Raw genomic sequence first — 21,555 nt, forward strand, 5'->3', positions numbered from 1 at the left:
GTTTAATACAGATTTTTTTATTAAGCTATTACTGCAGTGATAAGACACTGAGCAGAAGCCTAATTATCATAGATTTCTTTCATTCCCTTTTCCTGCCATTGGCTCTTCTGCTAGATGATCCATAACCACTTATACACGATCCCACAAGTCTCCTCAAATATCCCATAATAAGTTTGCTCTTTTCCATGACACACAGGACAATCTTGTTTCCCGCAAGGCTTTGAGCTGCTTCCTCAATGGTCCATCAACAAATAAGCTGAGGTTAGAGTGATCCTACTACCTACACTCATCTTTAAGTGTTAGAATTAATAATTTTTGCCCATCTTAGGCAATCTTACCACACTTAATAGAGAGATAAAACCTGTAAGACACTAAGTCCTAATAAATTTCACAGTAAAATATTGGGTGAGAGACATAATCATCTCTCGGAAATCAAAACACTACAAAAAACAGAACAGCAGAGACTCTACAAGGAAAACATGTTATGTCAATTATAAGAGAATTTTCAGTTTGTATTCAAACACCAAAATAATCGCAGGAAACCAGCCCCCTGCTCAACTAGCAACATAACTGAAAAGATAAGCAGACAAATAGATGACAATTAACTACTTACTGAGGTGTATGGACTAGTTTTCAAGAACAGATTTCAAGAATGGGATATTAGCAATAGTACTAGAACCGTATCTCTCATGGTTCTCAATAAGCCTGTATTTTTTTCTGACTACTGGTCATCTGGAAGGATCTCTGGAAGCTGCTCCTATTAGCTAATACATCTGACTTACTGTGAGATGACTAATGAAATAATGAGACCCTGAATAAATGAATATACATAACTGCAGCACAAGACTTGAAAAAGACTATGGAACCATAGCAACCAAAAGTACAGGATTAAAAGATGTAAGTTGTGTGAAGCCAGATGAATGTGTAAAGGAATAACCAACCCAAATAAATGGTAAATCAGGTACTGCAACTGCATTTCAGAAGATAATAATGTCTTCAAATACAGGAGGTACTAAAAAAGAGTTTTTATGAAGAATGTACTCTCCAAGCATTAGTATTTGAACAAATCTGGTATTCATTTTCTGAAGCAAGAACAACATATTGTTAGGCAAAACCTGTTAGCAAATATCCTTTGTAGTCTCGTATCATTCTAACATTCTTCAAACCACAGTTTATGATCCATTGGGAGCCATGAAAATATACAATGGTATTGGCCAAGCGTCTGGCAACAGACAGCAGAAGTTTGGTTTCTCCTAAGTTACAGCAGTTCAGCACCCTCGGGGTGGAGAAATAGAGGATGTAATTACTACTGGCAGAGGATCAGAGGCTGTAATCAGTAGTTCAAGTATTTATATTAGCCAAGGAACTCTTGCTGCTAGCATCAAATCTGTTTCACCATGGCTGCTGAGTAATTATAAAGCCCTAAAGGATCTCTAAGCTGCTCACAACTACTTGCAGCATTCTCTCATAACAGAAAATAACCTGTGTAGAGGAAGGTAACCTAAAAAGCTACTTTCTACATAGCTCAGCAAAGCCATTGTTAAATACAGTACAAAAATAAGATCAATATACAATTAAAAGTTAGAAGTTACTAGATCCAAATACATATCAGTCATGTTCAAGTAGTTTATCAACACAGCAACAGCAAATAAAAATTAAAAAATCACTTGCTAATGACAGCCAGTTTACTAATTCTTTTGCAGATTGGTTTGGCATAACCCTTGGACACCAAAACAGCTCCAAAGCCCTCACTAAACTGTGACCAGGTGAAACTGAGTGACACTTTTTTATATATATACATTCGATACTTATTGAAATAGTGCTCACAAGTCCTACTAAGCATACTTCCTACAGCAGTCAACATATCACATCATCCCTATGACCATAAAAACACAGATTCCAAACCTACACAGTTTTTTAATTTTGCTTTTTATGACATTTTCTCTCATTGTTACTAAAAATCATGTGGAAGCCCACTGTCCATTTTGTATAAGAAAATTAGCTTCTTTTCACACTAACACATGACTTCAGCATGACTAAGCCTGTACAGAATACTCAAGCAGGAGAAAAATTATCTGGGGCAATAAGGTTACCGAGGTTGGGAAAATTGTATTGTTTTCATCTATGTGCAAGAGATAATGGAAAGGGTTAGGAAAAAGCAGAAAACAGTTTCCACAAAATGCCAGAGCAATTATAGTCACCCCTCAGCCTATATAGAACATTGTTTTAGAAAGCAAAGTTAAAGGAGAAATTATTTGTCTAAAATACTATCTCTTCTCTTTAAGGTCAACTCACTAAGTCAAAATAGAAGAACACATGCAACAAAACATCTTTATTTGCCTTTATTCAAACTTTCTGTCCCTAATGCCTTCAACAAGTGACAGAAACAACTGTGTATTGTCCAAGTGTATCGCTCAGAAAATAAGACTTTTGACTACATTTGTCCAGCTCTAGCTCTTCCGAAGATACCAGTATACACTGCTAAAATGAGGAAAGCACAGATGACTGGTGTAAGCTTGTCCAAAAGACAACATCTGCCTCCTTCTAATGGTTTAGGTATGGGCAGGACAAAAACAAGAAGAATGGATGAACTCATAAATGAGTTTTACTTTCTTACAACACTTGGGCCAAAATGCAGAACAATGACAGCACCTCAGGTATCAACAGCAGGTTGGCTTTAGATACAGAGAAGGTCAAAAAGACAACATCACCAAGGAGGCCACTGACAGCTTATGCCAAGTGTCTAAATTAGAATGCAACAAATAAATAAAAAATAATAGCCCTGAATAAGGTGACTAACCCATGAACATTCAACACTGCAAAAGACTGACCCCAAGAGGGAACCACTATGCATAGAAGCCAAGCCACCAAGCCAAGACCTGACCCTTGCTGGGAGTGCCCTGTTCAGCATCCATGGCACCAGTCACAGCTTGACAGAAGAGTTGTTTGATGTGACTCACTTTTCTTCACAGAATGTGAGAGCTGGTCATAGAAGCATTTGGTGGGTAGACCTTGGATAAGGGCCAAACTCCCACCCAGCCATTGGCATACTCCCCCTCCTCAACAGGAAGTTGGGAGAAAATAGATCTGCAAGTCCATGGATCACTTATCAATTCCCATTATGGGCAAAAGAGACTCAACCTAGGGAAAAGTTAATGTACTGACAATTAAAATAGATCTGGATGGTGGGAAACAAAGACAAAAAACCAAAACACTTGCTTTGACGCTCCTCTTCTTCCCAGGCTCAGTTTCACTCCTGTATTCCCAATTTCATTACCCAGCCCTATCAAGTGGTATAGGTGGAATGGAAAATTAAGAGAGTAAATCAGAAACAGTGTGCAGTGTTTCAAGAGATTGCAATGTTCTTAACCATATGCTCAAAAAGACATACTAAATTGTCATGCAGGTTTTCAATTGTACTTTTTGTTTTTATTAGCCAATTGATTTATCTTTTGCTATATTTTTCAGTGAAATAATCTATATAAAAACAAAAAGTACAGAAAACTTACTACCAGTGAAGCAGTATTAAAGATAATCAGCTCTTTTGTAACATCCAGCAAGAGGTTGTTTTCTGCCAAGTAAGGCCAAATACCTCTTCTTTTCAGAAAGAGCCACTTCAACTCTGTCTCTGACATCCATTGACACTTCAGTTGCTCTTCACTGAATATCATATCTGTAAAGTGCTCCAGATGAAGAAGGCAATGTGTGCATGAACCATATAATTTTGTTTGCCTGAGTCTGAAACTTGGATAAAGACAAGGATAACAATTTCCACCAAACCAGTCCCCCTTTATCTACAGCACAAAGTGATATTGTATAGAAGCACTTGCCTTGCTCTTGAGGTGACAATTGCTAGCACACTTTTGAACAGTGTCAAGCTAACATGGGTCAGATCAACATTTTTCAAGAATATCACCACTATGGAAATACCACTGGATAGTAAGATATGCCAGCCTTGCACCAAAGAAGCATCGAAGAGAGCAAAAGAGATCAGAGAGATCAAAAGCAACACACAAGGAAAGTCACAGAATTCCATCAGGGCTTCTGGGCAGAAACAGGTGATATAACACAAGTTGTACAAGCTAAACAGTCATGTCTAGGTGCAACAAAATTTAAAATAAAAACCAAGACAGTCTCCATAAAACATCATTTCTTAACTCAAATATTACATTTCAAAACCTAAAAACATCTCTAGTTCTTTTTGAAAAACACAGCAAAGATGTTTGAAATAGCATGCTTCATTTCTGCATATAACCAAATACTCAGAAACAAGATTCTGTCAATTCCCATATGTGTTTTCAATAAAAATCCAACTGTTTTTCACGCAGTGCTAATGGTTAACCAAGTACACAAACAAACCCTCCAAAAAAACAACCAACAACATTTGTGGGGAATGCTGCATAACCAGATCATAAGAGTTGATTAAACTATATTTTCAATTCAACACAGTACACAAGTGTATATAACACTGCTATTCTGACTGAAACTTCACAAGCAAGGCTTAAAATTGCAAGTCCAGGAAAAACACAGAAAAGAATTTTTTTATCATGAAGGTATCACCAACCAGCTTAGGATTAATAAAGTCAGATCTCTACTACTCAGGAAGTACTATGCCTCTTATTACTTTTATTATTTTGAGAAAGACCATTGCAAACTGCAGGAGGAAACATTTTTACAGGAGGAAAACAGCAAAACTGAGCTACATAGGAATCACTGCTTACAGACAAACTATGTCAGAAAATGTGTCAAATATTTTTCAAAGCTATTTTATTGCTTTATCTTGCTGCAAGAGCAGACAACTGCAGAAGCATTCCAAACTGATACATTTTTTTACTCAAGGCTCTACTTCTTCACTGGTTTACCAGCTAGAACATTGACAGTGACAGGGTTTCAGATTGTTCCTAATGTGTGAGACAACCTAAATTTATACTGTCATTTAAATAGGTAGATGTGAGCTGAAGTAGAAGCACACCTGAACTATGTTTGCACTATATTTAAGTTCACATGCAGAAAAGCCACAATATGTAGAATGATTTTCAGAATATACTTGCCTCCACTTGTGCTAAACACACAGAGCTTTCACTAAAGATACCACCACAAATCCTAAGGATAAAAGCATTATGTTAACACGGTACTCTGCCTCTGTATTTTCATCTACTTCTCAGAGTTATCAGTCATAGCTTGGCGTAACACAGATATGGTGTGGAAGGTAATAGAGCCACGTCACTAATTCTGTTATCTCTGCAGTGAGCTGCACAGTTACCACCTAGCATAACTATTTTTTAAGGCTATGGCTTTACAAAGAGTAACACTGTTTGTTTATTTACTTTTATTGTAGCCTATAGTAGAATTGTGGTTTGGTTTTTTTAAGCTTGCTGCAGAATTGGATTTGTTGCCAGGCAGGGAACTCACAATTCAACATAAGCTAGATCTGACAATGAAGAGAATTCAACTAGAACACAAATCTGGGAGGAATAAGATTGTAAGATGCTACATCCTCTCCTTGAAAAGTTTTAGACATAACCTTGAGATATTAGCTAAAACCTGAAACACATCTTTTCTACAAGGAACCTGACATGCAATTTCATAGCAGTGCTGACAAGAATAAAAATCTGGGACTGAACCCCTGTGTCACTGTAGCTCCAGAGTACCAGGAATAGGCTGTGCTCTTCTTACAGTATCAAATGCAGGACAACACTCTAAATATCCAGCTGGTAAAATGGAATCTTCAGAGATCCAATACACAATATTTGCAAGATAAAAATCAAACACACAGAGATCTTATACTAGAATACTGATGAATATAACCACATCAGGGCAAAAAACAAAGCTCTAAACACAGGATGACTCTTACAGCTAGCTGTCCACTGATGACGATACATCTGCAGTATTTCAGGTTATAGAGGACTTGAGGGGAAATGCTCAAGTAATGACCTCAAAAAACTGAAAAGACAGGCAAACAGAAACAGTTTTCAAACCAAATGAGTAGCCAGTTAACTAGTAACAGGTTTTTTGGCAAATCCAAATAGCATTATTTTCCAAAATCAGCGTAGTTGGTAAAAAAATATTCAGAGAGAAAGAATCCCTCATCTTTTAAAGATTACAAAAAGCTTTTGACATAGATTATTTAAAAAGGAACATATGCCCATTTAGTAAGAATACAATGACATCAGGAAGAAAATTAAGACACTAGGGAAAGAAAATAAGAACAAGGAATTGACCATAGAAATCAATGGTAAGCAGTCTCAACAATAATTAACAAGAAAAAGGTAATTGCTCTTTTATGGTCAGATACTTAGTTGATGCTAAATCTTATGGAATGAAGTGTAACGACTGAAAGATTAACCTGTATAGTGTTAACATCATGGACAAAACGAAATATTACCTAAGACACTGAAAATTTTGAATGCAGCAGATGTTAAAGATAGAGCTACAAATCACAAATACACAGAAGCCTACTAACTGTGAATGACATGCAGATTCCCAGTGAATGACAGGAGTATTCTGCTAAAGACATCAACATAATTTTTAAGTGTTGATTATTTCTTAACTTTTGCTTATTAGTTCATGCTGACAGATACAGGTAAATTAATCACAGAAGCAAAAATTAATGACATTTTGTGAAATGCTTATTTGCATATGGTGCATACCAAGGGAATAAAACCAACCTCATTTACATACATTCTGCACTAGTCCGAACACAACACAAGTTGCTTTAGCATCAAGAGCTGAACCCCACGTCCCGTGTCCTCCACAGAGGACGTCGCTATCCATAGCGGAGGCTGCGGGACCGCGCTCCCCGCGCTCCCGTTGGGCGCTCCCGCCGCGCCCTCCGCCGGCCGCGCCCGGGAGGTGCAGCCACAGCCTCGCCCCACGGAGCTCCCGGGCACGGCCGCCCCGCAGGAAAAACGCTCCGGCAGCTGCAGCCTAAGCCAGCTAGGCGCAGGGGCAGGCTCCCAGAGCTCACCGCATCACCCGTGTGCTGGCCAGAACTAAAACTGCCACCGTAGCTTATAAACAGAGTCAGCTCACAAAACACGAAACTGATAAAGCCACTCCAAGCTCCACACTCGGTGGGCAAAACGTCCAACTTACATCCACATGATGTAAGTTGTGGAACTGCAGCAGCCTGGAGAGAAAATTCATACAAAGCATTTGATTTTAAGTATTTAGTCTGAGCTTGCTTTCCTGAAAGTTTCCTTGAATTTGAGCCCAACACAGAAAACAAAGCATTCACAGAGCTCACTTTAAGAGCTGAATAAAGACTTCAGGAGACAAAAAAATCTAACTTGAAAACTGGCAGAATTACCCAACAGTATTTTGAAATTCCCACACTTTGCCTTTTGAATCCTGCAAATATAGGAAACTTTTGAGTCCAATTATGCAGTCACTGAAATACAACTGATATAGCAATTTCCAAGTAATATTAAAAGCGCATAGTTTAATTATGTTTGCTAAGTGACAGGACACAGTAAACAAAAAAAGGAGTATTACATATTGACTTTCCAAATTTCCAAAAGTAAACAGAAATCAATTAGATCTTAAGTATTTCAGCTTCTAAGACTAATGCCACAAATTAAAGACAAGTGCAAGTTTGAGAGCAATTCTAACCTTCACGTTTTTCTCTCATCTTTACTGATAAATTTCCAGACATTTACGCTTTATAAAGATTATTTAAGGAAGCAAAGAACTACCTAGTAGTCAAAAAGGATTGAGTAAGGGATCTACCAAGAAATGTCCTCTCATGCAAGTCTGTGAAACTTGATGGGATGTACCTTAGGGTACTGAGAGCTGAAGTTATGAACCCACTCTCCACCATTGCTGGAAGGCCACTCTAATCAGGAGAGGCTCCTGATGACTTAAAGGCAAGTCCTCCATTCATCTTCTGATGAAACAGTAAGGATGAGTGGGGAACAACAGGCCAGACAGTCTCACTTCAGACCCTGGGAAAGTCACAGAGCTTAGTATTCTTGAAATGCAGTTAATAATTCATTTGTTTTTAACCAACCTGGCTGCCTTCTGTGACAAAAACAAGTAGATCTGTGGGTAAGGAACAGTGGATGTCATTTGCCTTGGCTTTGACAAGACTTTTGATACAGGCTCCCTGTATCTACGTTGTAACTTTATAGTCCAGGTTAAGTTAAATGACTGAAAAGCTGTTGGAAGGTTGTAGTGATGCTCACCAGATCACTGCTTACTGTATAAAGCAAGTAGCTAAGGATTCCATTTACAGTAAACCTCACTAATCCAAGCCTGGACTGTGCTACTCTGTATGTGTAGCCTGGGTTTCAGGCCCGTGTTGTGCTACCCATATTCCTTGGCTGCAGGAGAAATTTAGGTGACTAATTGTAATTGAAATTCACCAAGCACAACTGAGAAGTCCTGTACCTATGACAAAATGGTACAGGATGATGCCCAACTCACTGGAGAACAGCTCTTCTGGAAAAGAGCTGAAAATCTGGTAAGCAGTAGGTTCAACTTCAGAAGTGAGGACAGGCAGAAAACAGGGTAGAATTTTACTAAACTTGCCCCAGTTTATCAACATCTTTGTTGTGCTGCAAGTCCCCTGTGGCAGGACGTGTCTACCCCCTCTCTACCAGAGATGGTTGGTGCATATGCAAGAGATAACCCAGGCAGGTCACAGGCACCAGCATGGAGTCATCTCTGGTGCCAAAAGGGCTCAGGTCCCCACCTAAGAATCAACATCTTAGTCTGCAATGCAAATGTGGGAAGAGATGAAAGAAAAATAAATATTCTTGACCAAAAGACATGGTTCTTATGTCTAGAAAAGCCCACACAATTACCACAGAGACAGAAGTCTCCTACGCACAGCCTGAGAAGCCTTTGACCCACACACCCTGAAAGCATTTGAGACTTCTCCACAGAGCCTGGATGGAGATTCCATGGTCACTTTCCTGGGAATTGAGGGAAAGGATTTCTATGTGTGCTCCATCAGGATTTGGATGGTAAGAAACATTGGATCCTAAGTTATATTATTTCTTTGCTAGCCATAAATTTCATGGTACCTTTAACCCCACATATATGTATATATTATACATGTATAATATACTAGGTTCCCTTTTGTCTTATCCCTGTGTAGTAACAGTCTGTTTTAAGTCTTATGTCTGTTCGTTTTGTGTCTGTTCATAAATAATTCATTCTGTAATACACCCAATCAGCCATTATTAAAGAACTTGTGAATGAGAGTGGGTCTTGGGAGGCTGGCCACCTCAATAATGCAACTGCCTGCTGCCAGAGGCCTGGGCAAAAGGCAGGGACTTATTTAAACCCACATTGTCCATTAATAACGCCCCCAAACTAGAGGTAATATTCTAGATGTGGTCTAATAAGTGTAAAGTAAAGGGGTAATTCCTTCTCTCTACCTACCTACTACTGCTGATACAGCCCAAGGTACTGTTAATCTTCTCTGCTGCCAGGGCACTTTGCTGGCATACATAGAGCCTACTGTTTGCTTAGATGTGAACTACACTAAATCCAAACTGCAATGTTTGTACTAGAAGTTTAAACAACAGCATCACACAATCCCATTGTGGTTGCTTTTGCTATGCTATTTAAGTGGCTGAAGAAACACACATCAGTGGCCAAGGAAATCCTTGGTGACTGTGACTTAGATTTCAATAATGCTACCCAACACTCAGAAAAAAAAAATTTAAGGAGAGAAGTTGAAGAACTAATCCTGAGCTCAGAGTAATCACTTGTCAGATAAGAGTATGTTACCATCTGCTACACAAAGTATTACATTTCTATGGTGAATCATGTCTTAAAAATAAAAAAAAAACCACAATACACACAAAAACAACAGCTGCTTCTTTTCCTGAGAGGTTCCCTGTGGCTTCTAGACACTGTCACAAAAGCAAAGGATGTTATATAAGAAAATAAAATTGATTTCTTTTTTTCAAATATCTCATATCCTTCTCCTGTTCATAGTAACATTCATGCCTGGGGAAAAATTGTCCACCTGAACAAAGTGCTCACAATGACCCTCTTACAGCTTCTGCACAGATTTGCCAACAGTGCTGGCAGAGCACCTGTGCCGAGCAGGCCAGGAGCTTTCATTCTCCACTACTCCACATCTACTTCTTAATCCCTCAGCAGCAGAGCACAGGTTTATGCTCACGCTCTGTACGAGGTATTCTCCCTTGTAACAACTGAATTCGAGTATCTCACATCCGCCCACGAAAAAATCCAACTCTTTTAGGAACCAAGTACTTCATGTCACAAGAATTACCCATTACCTTGGAACCACTGTAAATTCCAAAAGTCACAGATCTAAACACAGTGCTGGTTTGAAAAACATGCAGCTTAGAAGAATTTTTTATTATTGCCTAATTATTAGTTCAACCATCTCTGTTCTTCTTGCAGGCTCTAACAGCATTATCCTACGACATAAGAAAAATACATAGATGAATAGAAGTGTCTAATAGTTTTCACCTAGAAAGGGAACTAATAATGAAAGTCAGGGATTATTCCCCAGCGTAAATTTTGGCAAAAGCACATCACCAGATGATCCATTACACTCTCCTCTTCATTCCTCCTGAAATAACTGAAGATCAAAAGTCCAACTGGACTGGCTGTTTAAAACTGGTTAGTCTAAAACTGGCTAGCTGTACTATGAGTGATAAAAGTACTGAGAGGGAAGAAAGGGAAGGTAACTACAGGCATCAAGATACCTGCTCTCCAAAGCCTTTTGTTTTTTATACACGAACACCAGAGAACATACCAAATTTAAAAGCAGATTACCCCAATATTTTCATTTGTTCAGTAGAAACAATCTAGAGAAAGAATTCCAGTAAAGTTTAGAAGCATAATTCAAAAGAAATAGTGTAATTTGCCTTTGAAATCACACTTACTAAAATATCTAACAGCAAAATGTATTGTGTGTGACAGATAAGAGACTGGTTTTAAATTTAAATATGTCCTAAATTAATTCATAGCTCTTATTTTTTCGTTTACATCCTCCTATTACATTTCTTTTACTTACTTGCTCATGCAATATGAGATATCATCAACTTTATTGAAAAACAGATTATTTGTTTTCTGTCACCAAGGGGTACCACATGTCTAGCATTCTACAATAGTGTGTGGGAGACTCAACTCTTCCAAAAATTACTTTAAAAGCCTGTCATCTGGAGTAAAAAGTGATTAATAGTTTTATTCATTCACTTTGACAACTGGTGGCATTATACTCACTTTGAAAAAAAGTAATTCTACATTTCCACCATCCCCAAAGAGGATTCTCCTGATTCACACCTCAGTTTTAAAGAGAGAGGGTGGAGGGCAGTGTGTTGGGACTTCCACATTTCTAAAATTTATTTTTAACGCCTATAAATCAAAATGATGGAGTAAAAAGAAATATAAATAATGTTTGGGACTAAGAAATCTGGTAACAGAACAACCTTCACCTCACTTTGGCATCATAACTGCGAAAGTAACAGGGAAAACTCATGGGCTTTTCTATTACTTAAAAAGCTCTAAGCAGTACATCCAAATTTAATCCTTTTTTTTTCATGTGTACATATATAAACAAAGGCTGCAGTCATTAATAAACCATGCCATTTTGCGTAACTTGTGACAGATGGTAATAAAAAGACCTTTGCTTTCTGGTATTTGTTCAAGACTACAGATTATTTAAATTAAACATCAATCCTTACAAACAAAAAAATACTAGTATTTACACAAAAAGGAATTTGTTTACATAAGTACAGAAAAAAGTTACAGCTAAAAAGATCTTTCAAAGCTACATGTAAATTGAAACTGAGTATCTTCATTGGTCTGTTTTTCCCTGATACTTCACCTTATTTTCTGCCTTTCTACAACTCAGACACTGGACACCTAATTCAGGGTCCCTGCAAAAATTTACTGAGCACATGCAAGATTTTACAAAATTTCACATGGAACTGGAGACTTCCAAATACATCATCACCTTCCAAAATCCATTTTTACAACAAAATACCTATATTTTACTGCCTCCTCCCTTAGACAGATGAGATATCATCAGACAATGAGATGATAAAAAATATTTATGTATGTTGACACTATCAAACATACATAACTCACATAGGATCTATGGAATAATCCAACAGGAAATCCAATCAAAAGTAACCCCAAATCAACCGACCATCCAGAATCCGTTGAGCATAAGCCACTGATTACCCTACTTTAAAACATCCCTGCAGTCAAAATATTCAGGGATACAGCAGTACTCTCCTGAGGCAGGTAAGTCGTTGGCCACTAGAAGGGAAGTGATGATCCAGTAGGAGCCTGACAGCAGAGCACAGGCAATGCAGAGGCACCTGATGCCTCCCTGGTTATTATTGTCCATATAATCCAAGTCATTATCCAAATAAGGACCTGCTTCTTTTCAATCCAGAGGTGCAAAATGAAGTCACAGCTGGGAAGGAGGGGGGCAGGGTTCACCAACAGGCCCAATGCTACTACAGCCAAGTTTAACTACTCTAGCTCATATTTGCAGCCTAATTAAATCATGTTTCTAATATTTCAGGAAGACAGTACTCCAAGAATTCTAGTGATAGCCTGTACAGACTGTTCATAAGACAGCAGGGTGTGATTTTATTGCAAAAACTCTATTGTAAAAAATTTTATTGTAAAAAATTTCAAATATACTGCCTCTGAAACATACCCTGCTTTCCTATTACTAGGAAAAAGTTACTCTGACAAATAATCTTCATTACAAGAACTAGAAAAAAAACTTCTTTTCTATCATAGGTATGGAAATTGACGCAACAATACATTAACAGATGAAATATCCTTTGGGAAACTGCAGTAAAATGGAAAGTGATACAATGACACCACCCAGAAAACAGCTGCAGCAATACTGACAGTGACTAGCATTTCTAAAAATACTCACTTCATCTATATTTAAAAGTTTGAAAATAAATATTCAGTAACTTCAAAAAGCATATTGCTACCTTTTTCTTAAAAAAGAGTTCAAAACACTTGAGTTGTGTAATCAGTAAAATTAGGGGACATTTTTAAATTAGTTTTACAGTAGAATTTCTTTTAAACACATCTTGGCAAAGGCACTGCTGAGATAAAACTTGTGCATACTTTACTCTGACATTCACAGCTTAAAGGAGTGCTCCAACCTCTAAAAAGATTCTCTACATTAATCTACCAAGACCTGATATGACTACCAGGTGTTCAATTTATTTCAGGTCTGATTTTGATCTACCGACAGTCATTTCCCATTTTTCCTTCTGACTGAAAAAAGGATTTAAGATTCAGTCCTTCCCCAAAGGTCAGCCAATCTTTATCATGAATAGGAATGGCAATGAACATGATAATGTCACATGTGCAATGTACATTAGGATATTATAACACTTTACTCAGGAGAACAGCCATTCTCCATATTTCACTGCAAAATGTGTGAAAAAAAAATCATGTAATTGGAGAGGTAGCCATCACAATTTTTAGTGATTCAACCCACTTCTTTTTGCCTGCTCCATAAACTTGCTAAGCCAGAGTATAGTGGATGAAATTAACTCCAGATGGATACTACTACAGCTATCACAAAGCAACTGGCTGTGGGTCATAGGCTGCCATAAGAAAATAATCAGGAAAAATGCAAATTTGTAACACAGTGTCATCCTAAGATACAGACTTTTGTTTACTCACCAACTGCATATGACATAATAGTTCTTTCTCACTGACTAAAGTGCATCATTCTCAAATTACTGTTACCAGCATATTAATAAATAACATTTAACAGGTGTCATATTAACTGATGAGTTTCCAGGTTATCACATCTATCACACAACATAGAAATAAAACTGTACTTGCAACTAATATATTCAATTCCAATTTTTTTTTTAAATTTGGGGAACAACTAACTTAAATTATGCAAGCCTTCCACATGCTCCAAATACTCCAAATCTTATTTTGTTAGCTTGACTATCAAGAAATATGGATGTGGATTTGAAGATTGAAACATTTTCACACAAATCAAACCAGAGACAACCACGTAGAGATCACAGCAGTTGTTTATGCTGCAAATTTAGTGCTTAACAAAATCTTATACACTGTACAAAAGATGTGAGGAGCCAAGAGAAGAAATAGAAAGAAAAAACACACAGTCAAATACAGTCAAATTTCATTTAGCCTCCTAACATTATTCATAATTACTTTATGCTACCAACCTGTGTGGTCTCTAGAAGGAACACATGTACTTCAATTAGTAGAGGAGATAAAACACTGAAGAATGTTAGGAAGTATTTTAGAAAACAGAGAGCAATGGGACAATGGCCAAAAAAACCCCACAAAGAGAAGTCCAGGAACAATTCCACATACAAGCTTCAGTCTTCTCTTGACACACACACTCTCTAAATAATTTCCCTTAATATCAATTCTCCCACTCAAAATACCACCATTTTATTCAGTTGACCTGTGCCTTAGACAATGACTGTGTAGCACTCAGAAATGAAGACCAGCTGCTTCTCTGCAAAATTCTCACTGCAAACTTTACCTGAGAGATTCAGAGGACAAAGTCACTGTAATCACATTTTACCTTACACTGCCAAAGTTATTACCTTACTAACCTTGTATGTGCATATTACAAAAATCATCCATTTACGTTACAGTGAATTACTTTAAGTTAACACTGGGAACACAACACCTGAAATGAATTTCAAGTGACAAGACCATCATCAATCATACTTTCTCAACATTAATGCCACCACATAAAGCCTTCTGCTCCACTGCTTTAAAACATAGGTGTTTTAGGAAGAAAATGTTTCACAGATGGTGCTATGTATACTGATACTTTTCCTGAATTAGAAGGTTCTTTGTACATACAGCATAAATCAACCAAAACAGCGTATTTATTTAACTAATATTTCATTTTAAAAGACAAATCATTACAAATATTAGTAATGCAACTTACTTGATCCCCATTTCTAATTATTTAAAAGATTACATGCCAAATCAGGAAAATAATCAAGAAAAAATATACAAAATCAGAAAACACCAGTGAGGTCTTCCTTTTGCAATGGGTCCTTGTAGTGGTTTATTTCTAGACATTTTGTCAGATTACACAAGATCATATTTCAAAGTAAAAAAGTGCAGGTATAAATTAGGAAGAAAAAGGTTCTTTTAAGATTGTATGTATTAATATTGGAATCAATTTCTTATGGCACCAATTAGTGTTATTTCTGAGTTATATTTTAATTTGCAAACAGTTAAGATCTTATATAATTTTCTGACAAAGTGTTTTCACAAAAAGCAACTTTTTTGCAGTAATTCGGAGACCAGCCAAGTTATTACTTCAATTGCTTGGCAAAAAAAGGGGCAGGATTTAAATACAAGTATGAGAAATCTATGGCTCAGTTATGCTAGCCTAGGTGATTACAAGTCTTTGTAAAATAAACTCTTCAACACACCACAAAAGCACTCACACAGCAGGAATATTTACACATTCTCAAGCATCAGCTTATGGCTTTAACATGTATTGTTCAAAAAGCACTAAAACTTTAGGACAAAGCATTTTCTGAATGTAATGTTCATTAAGGTAAAATGACAATGATTCAACCTATTTGATTCAAACACTACTGGAGGCATCCCAGTCAGAGTCAGGTTTTTCAGTATCTAAGATCCCCACATCTTGAATTTATTGGGGAGCTCTTTCAGAGGAAGAGCCCAGGAAACACAGAAGTTAACATGACTGTGTGAGCTGGAACCAGAGTGCTGAGCCTCCTTTTCTCCAGCATCCAACCTCAGCAGAACTACAAGCCTCATGACAAAATATGAGAAGAACAGCCATAGATAACTCACCCCAACCTAATGGCCAAAATCCCACCAGATGCTGATAAAGACAGGGAGATTGATAAACAAGTACCACTGCAAGCGGAACAGATTCAATGTGGGGGAAATTCATATAATTTACTGCCAGTTAGACTCAGGTAGTGAGGAGCAGAGACAAAAAAGACTACACCTTTGCTTCCCTCTCTCATCAGCTGCACTGTGCTCCTTCACCCAAGATTCTCACACCTCCCACCCTGAGCAGCAGGACATGGACAGCAGGGGCAGCTGTGATCGATCCAGAACAGCTCCTCGCCACAGCTCCTGCCTGCTCACAGTTCCCCCTGCTCTGGAATGGGTTTTCTCCCATGGGATGCAGTCCTTCAGGAAAAAAAAAATGCTTAAGCATTGGTTTTCCACAGGCTGCAGTTCCTTCAGGAGCTCTCCACCTGCTTCAGTGTTGGTGCCTCCTTCTGTCCTGTATCTATGTGTCAGCTGCTTCTTCCATCTTCTCCCCCTTTTGTCCTACTGTAGATTTCTCTGGAGCAATCCTCTTTTGTGCAGTACTGAGTCCAGTACAGCTCTGATACGGGTCTGTGGGTCTGAGCCATGACATTAAGCTTAATCTTCTGATTTTTTTTTTAAAAATCAAAATTTAAAACTACTTTCCTTTCCTCAAACATGATATGCATAATTTTGTATGTTAGCGTAAACACAGTGAAACCCTCATGTATAAAACATTAAGCAAACTTCTATGAATTTAAATTGTGTTAAGTTATAAAACAGTTGTAGAGCTAACATTACAGCTCACATGTTACAGAAAATGTTTAAGCTTTCTAAAGTTTAATCATCATTAATGGCACAAGGAAATTATTTACTATCAAATGGGTCAGAGAATATATAAAGAAGGCCTTTGCAGTATTGATTTTGCACATAAAATTAACGTCTTCAGTTGTACTTGGAACTGCCAAGAGGGCCTGACTAATATCAACTCCCCTTTTTATAAAGCCTCAAGGAATAGCCACAGTTGGGATGTCAAGCTTGTTTTTAAATGATGAAAGAGAACATGTGAGTGCTTCATGGGCTTGACTAGTAAGCGATTAAAGCATAACTGACTGAACTGAATTTCTGCCAGTGTCAACATAAAACTTTTTTTAAAAGTCAGTGCTATGAATTATTTACTGTTCTCCCAAAGCTCGGTGTCAATACATCAATTCACTCTCATTCTATTCCTCCCTTACAACCCCAACTAGAATCACTCTAACATGCAGGATGGTGACATACATCTGCAATGTAGCGAGCAATGTAACAAGGCTAGGCAACCACCCAAATTATTGAATGTTTTGGAGACCCAGGAAGAGCATCTTTAGTACAAGCACATTCCCATAAGGTGTACAATTTTAGAGGACCTTGGAAAACATGGGGCAGACCTTCGTTATAGTATCACTCCTGCATAAGCATAATTTCTTCCAAAAACCTGTGCATGTGACTACTTGGAGTAGTACCAAATAAGCTCCATGAAGAAAAACATGGATCAAGTACAAATAATCAATAATACTGCACAAACAATCCATACTGGAAAATGATGCTGCTTTAACATTGAAGAACTGCACCTCTAACAAGAGCTGAAAGAAACTACATGCTTGAAAAACCATCTTTCCAACATCTATAATCAGGGTATTTTCTCTTAGAAGTATACAGCAGACTGTCAAAACCAGAAGTATTGCCCAAAGTCACAGAATCACATAATCAATTAGGTTACAAAACACCTGTGAGATCATTAAGTCCACCCTATGACCAAACACCATCCTGTCAAACAGACCATGGCACCGAGTGCCACATTCAAGTCTTTCCTTAAACACCTCCAGGGACAGTGACTCCTCAACCTCCCTGGGTAGCCCATTCCAATATCTAATCACACCTTGTGTGAAGAAACTCCTCCTGCTGTCCAGCCTGAACCTCCCCTGGTCCAGCTTGAGGCTTTGTCTTCTCATCCTGTCACTAACTGCCTGGAAGCAGAGACCAACCCCCACCTTGCTACAACCTCCTTTCAGGAAGCTGTAGAGAATGAAAAAGGTTTCCCCTGAGCTTCCCTTTCTTCAAGTTAAACAACCCCAGCACCCTCAGCCATTCCTCACAGGACTTGTGCTCCAGACCCTTCACCAGCTCTGTTGCCTCTTTCTCTGGACACCCTCCAGCCCCTCAATGTCCTTCTTGAATTGAGGGGCCCAGAACTGGACACAGGACTTGAGGTGTGGCCTCACCAGTGCTGAGTACAGGGGGACAATCACTGCCCTGGTCCTGCTGGCCACACTACTGCTGATCCAGGCCAGGATGTCATTGACCTTTTTGGCCACCTGGACACACGCTGGATCATGTTCAGCTGGCTGTCAAACAGCACCCCCAGGTCCTTTTCCATAGGGCAGCTTTCCAGCCACTCTGCCCCCCGACTGTGGCACTGCCTGGGGTTGTTGTGACCCAGGTATAGGATCTGACAGTTGGCTTTGTTAAACCTCAGACCACTCATCTCTGCCCATCAATCCAGCCTGTCCAGATTCCTCTGCAGAGCCTTCCTACACTCCAGCAGATCACAGTCCAATCCAACTTGGTGCCATTCATGAATTCACTAAGAATACACTCAATTCCCTCATCTAGATCACCAATAACAATGTTAAACAGGACTGGGCCCAATACTGAGCCCTGGGGAGCACCACTAGTGCCCAGAGACCAACTGGATATGACCGCATTCACCACCACAGTTGGGGCCTGGCCATCCAGACAATTTTTAACCCAGTGAAGTCAAAATATCCAACAGGAGATACAATTTTTTAACCTAATTTTACAAACCCCTTCTTTAGAAATAGCATTCAGATTATTGCACCATTACAGTTTTTAATTCTCAAATTCTAATACAAGGACTGTTCACTAGAAAGTGCTGAGAAGAGTGTAAATAGCCAGATGCTGCAAAACCACCAGAACACACTCCCAAAAGAACACACAAGTAACGCTTACCAAAGTGGTAATTCATTAAGAGACAAATTAAATAACAAAACAGGTGATGATGTTCAAGGCTTTATTACTTCTTAATTAAGTCTGGCCATGATGCACAACTTCTGTTCAAAGTCATGAAGACCTCTATATTGCCAGAGTGCCTAAAATGAAACACATTTCTGTTGCCTGAGTTGTCCTTTGCAGCAGATGCAAAACAGCATCCATGTCCTACACAAGCACAGCTAAACCAGCTGTACTTGCAGAGCTTGGGCCCAGATCAAATAGTATTTCTACAACTACTTTTCACAAACAATACTGGAATTGTGCTACTGTGTCCTAACTTCTGCCTCTTCAGTCCAGATATGGCTGAGGAAATTGTTAAGATTATCCTCTGGATTTATATATACACAGTCCTTTCTTTAGAACTGTATTCTTACAGTTTCACTGTAATGTAATTGATGTTTATGGTTTTGTTTCAGTGAAGACTACACTAAGTAGCCAGCTACCAAGTACCACACTTCAGTTAAGCCTCTGGTGTAACAGAGTTAACATTAGACTGACCTCTGTAAAACATGCTGGAACTTTGGCCTTTATTTCCAAAGACTCAATTTAATAATATTCCTAGCATCTCTCAGCAGTGCACTGTGCTGGCTGGCTAAAATTAGCTGAAACAGTTTACTAAATACAGTTTGTCAAACTAAATTAGCAATCAAACCCCCCCCCCCCGCCAAGTTCCCAAGTTCAATTAGGAGCTTTGGAATAGGAGAGAAATCACTAATCTTTTATTCCTTACCTAGAAAACATGGTGAACTTTAATAAACAAAGCTTATATACTAAAAGACTAATGCAAACCTGAAGCACTGCAATAACATACAGCAGTTCTGTAGAAGATAGTTTTCCTAGGTCATGAGTGTTCAAATTTCTAAGCCATGACTACAAAGTACAACATAAAGAAGTACTTCTTTCCTATAAAGCAGCTATTGGCTTTAAGAAAGTAATCCAGGTGAAATGAATAATATGTAAGATAGTGTGTGTGTTCTCAGATTTCTGCTCGAACTAAGGAGTCAGCAACTACTCATTGCAGTTCTTACTGTTTTTCAGACTTCTCAGCTATTCACAAAAGACACAAATTCCAGAAGTCCACAAAGCTTCTCAAAAGTATTTTGAATAGATGCAGATAATCCGCATATTTAGCCACATTCCTGCAGAATACATTCTTTTTTTTTAAATCCTACACAAGTGTTATCAGCTTTCAGCAAGAACATTATGCATCAACTCAAATACAGATATCTCTAGCTGCAGTTGTATTAAAGACTTCTAATGGAAATGTTCACATTAGACTATCACAATTTCCACTGTACATTAAACAATTCCACAGATTCCAGTTATATTCAAAATTGATAAGATTCCAGTATGCTAATTTTCTAATTTGTTAAAGGAATGCATTTTTACTTCCCATTGTTTGTTTACTAAATGTTTGTGGTCATCTTGGTATCAATGTAACATAAGAATACAAGGCTTTGAAAATATTTTTAAAAAGCAATGCAAACTGCCTTCATGTGATTCAATGCTGCATTTTCTAGGACTAAAATTTCATGCATTAGGCACGATCACCCACCTTTAAGCCCTGTGAAGAGTCTCATACTGTAAAAATGCAACTCCTGAGTTGATCACTGAATTACTAACAGAAGGCCATTCACATACAGTGTTTGCCTTCGAGGTCCTAACTAGATGTGATACCCCACATACTCATACAACAAAAACTTTAGCTTTGTGTGACATCTTCTGGCGTATCTTCATTTCAGTTCACAGAATATTCTGAGTTAAAAGGGATCCAAAAGGACCATCAAGTCCAACTCTTAAGCGGGTGACCTGTACAGAGATTGAACTCATGACCTTGACATTACTAGCACCATGCCCTAACCAAATGAGCTAATCTCAGTTCTAACTAACAGAAAAAAGAGAAAAAAACCCACAACTATTTTACCCATTCCAACAAAAAACTGTTGCAAAATGCTGTGGGAGAAAAGATAGATACAAGTAGAAAAAACAGTTGTGTGCATAGGGCTAACATGTTCAGTGAAAGAGCTGTTACTATCTCTGTGAGAAACAATTTTTAAAATCCTCTAGCACAAATTTCTTTAGAATGCACACCACTTGAAATTAATGTACATTCAGCTCACAATGAACTTTTTTAGTGCTGCCAGTACTTGTAGTAAGGTTTCTGGTATTCTCCAGATGGAAGCATATCAATTTAAAAACCAAAAAGGCTAATTGTCCAAGAGCATCACCAAACAGTACAACAAGAGTTGTAAAAATCAGACTTTATCTGACTTACCGCCAGTGCTTTAGACAATTTTGTTCTATAATTATTCAAAACAATCACATCAATCTCCTTTAATGGCACATAGGCAAAGCCATCTTTAATAAATACTCTTCTGGCTCTAAATAAATCCACAGCATCTGCAAGTCCAACCTGAGAAAGAAGAAAAACCCACATTGTGGAATAGCAAAATAATGCAGTAACAAGCCCTAAGATTTAAGATGGGCCAGTAAAGCTTTAAGTCATTCTCTGCCTTTTAACACTGTCTCCAGACAAAACTCAAAGACTGTGAAATTAATTGTTGACTTAGGAATAGCTGATCATTATTTTGGTGGGAAAATACTACTTGCTTACAAAAAGTCATGCAACTAGGCACAAAAAGCTACTTTAAAGTTTGTGTCAGATTACTGACTCAATTGTATGATTTTGCATCACTTACTGATTCAATATTTGAAAATGGGTTTCTG

The 21,555-nt window shown here is 38.1% G+C and overlaps 1 protein-coding gene across 1 annotated transcript in view; it reads right to left on the reverse strand.

Annotated features, from left to right (window-relative positions):
* Positions 1 to 21,555, reverse strand: part of PRIM2 (DNA primase subunit 2) — a 96,539-nt gene that overhangs the window by 49,570 nt on the left and 25,414 nt on the right. Inside the window, exon 6 of the mRNA XM_082303037.1 lies at positions 21,104 to 21,241. Coding sequence (XP_082159163.1) covers positions 21,104 to 21,241 — 138 coding nt within the window. The remainder of the gene's footprint in view (positions 1 to 21,103; positions 21,242 to 21,555) is intronic.

Source organism: Coloeus monedula (assembly GCF_965178545.1).
Source record: "Coloeus monedula genome assembly, chromosome: 2".
Classification (NCBI taxonomy): Eukaryota; Metazoa; Chordata; class Aves; order Passeriformes; family Corvidae; genus Coloeus; species Coloeus monedula.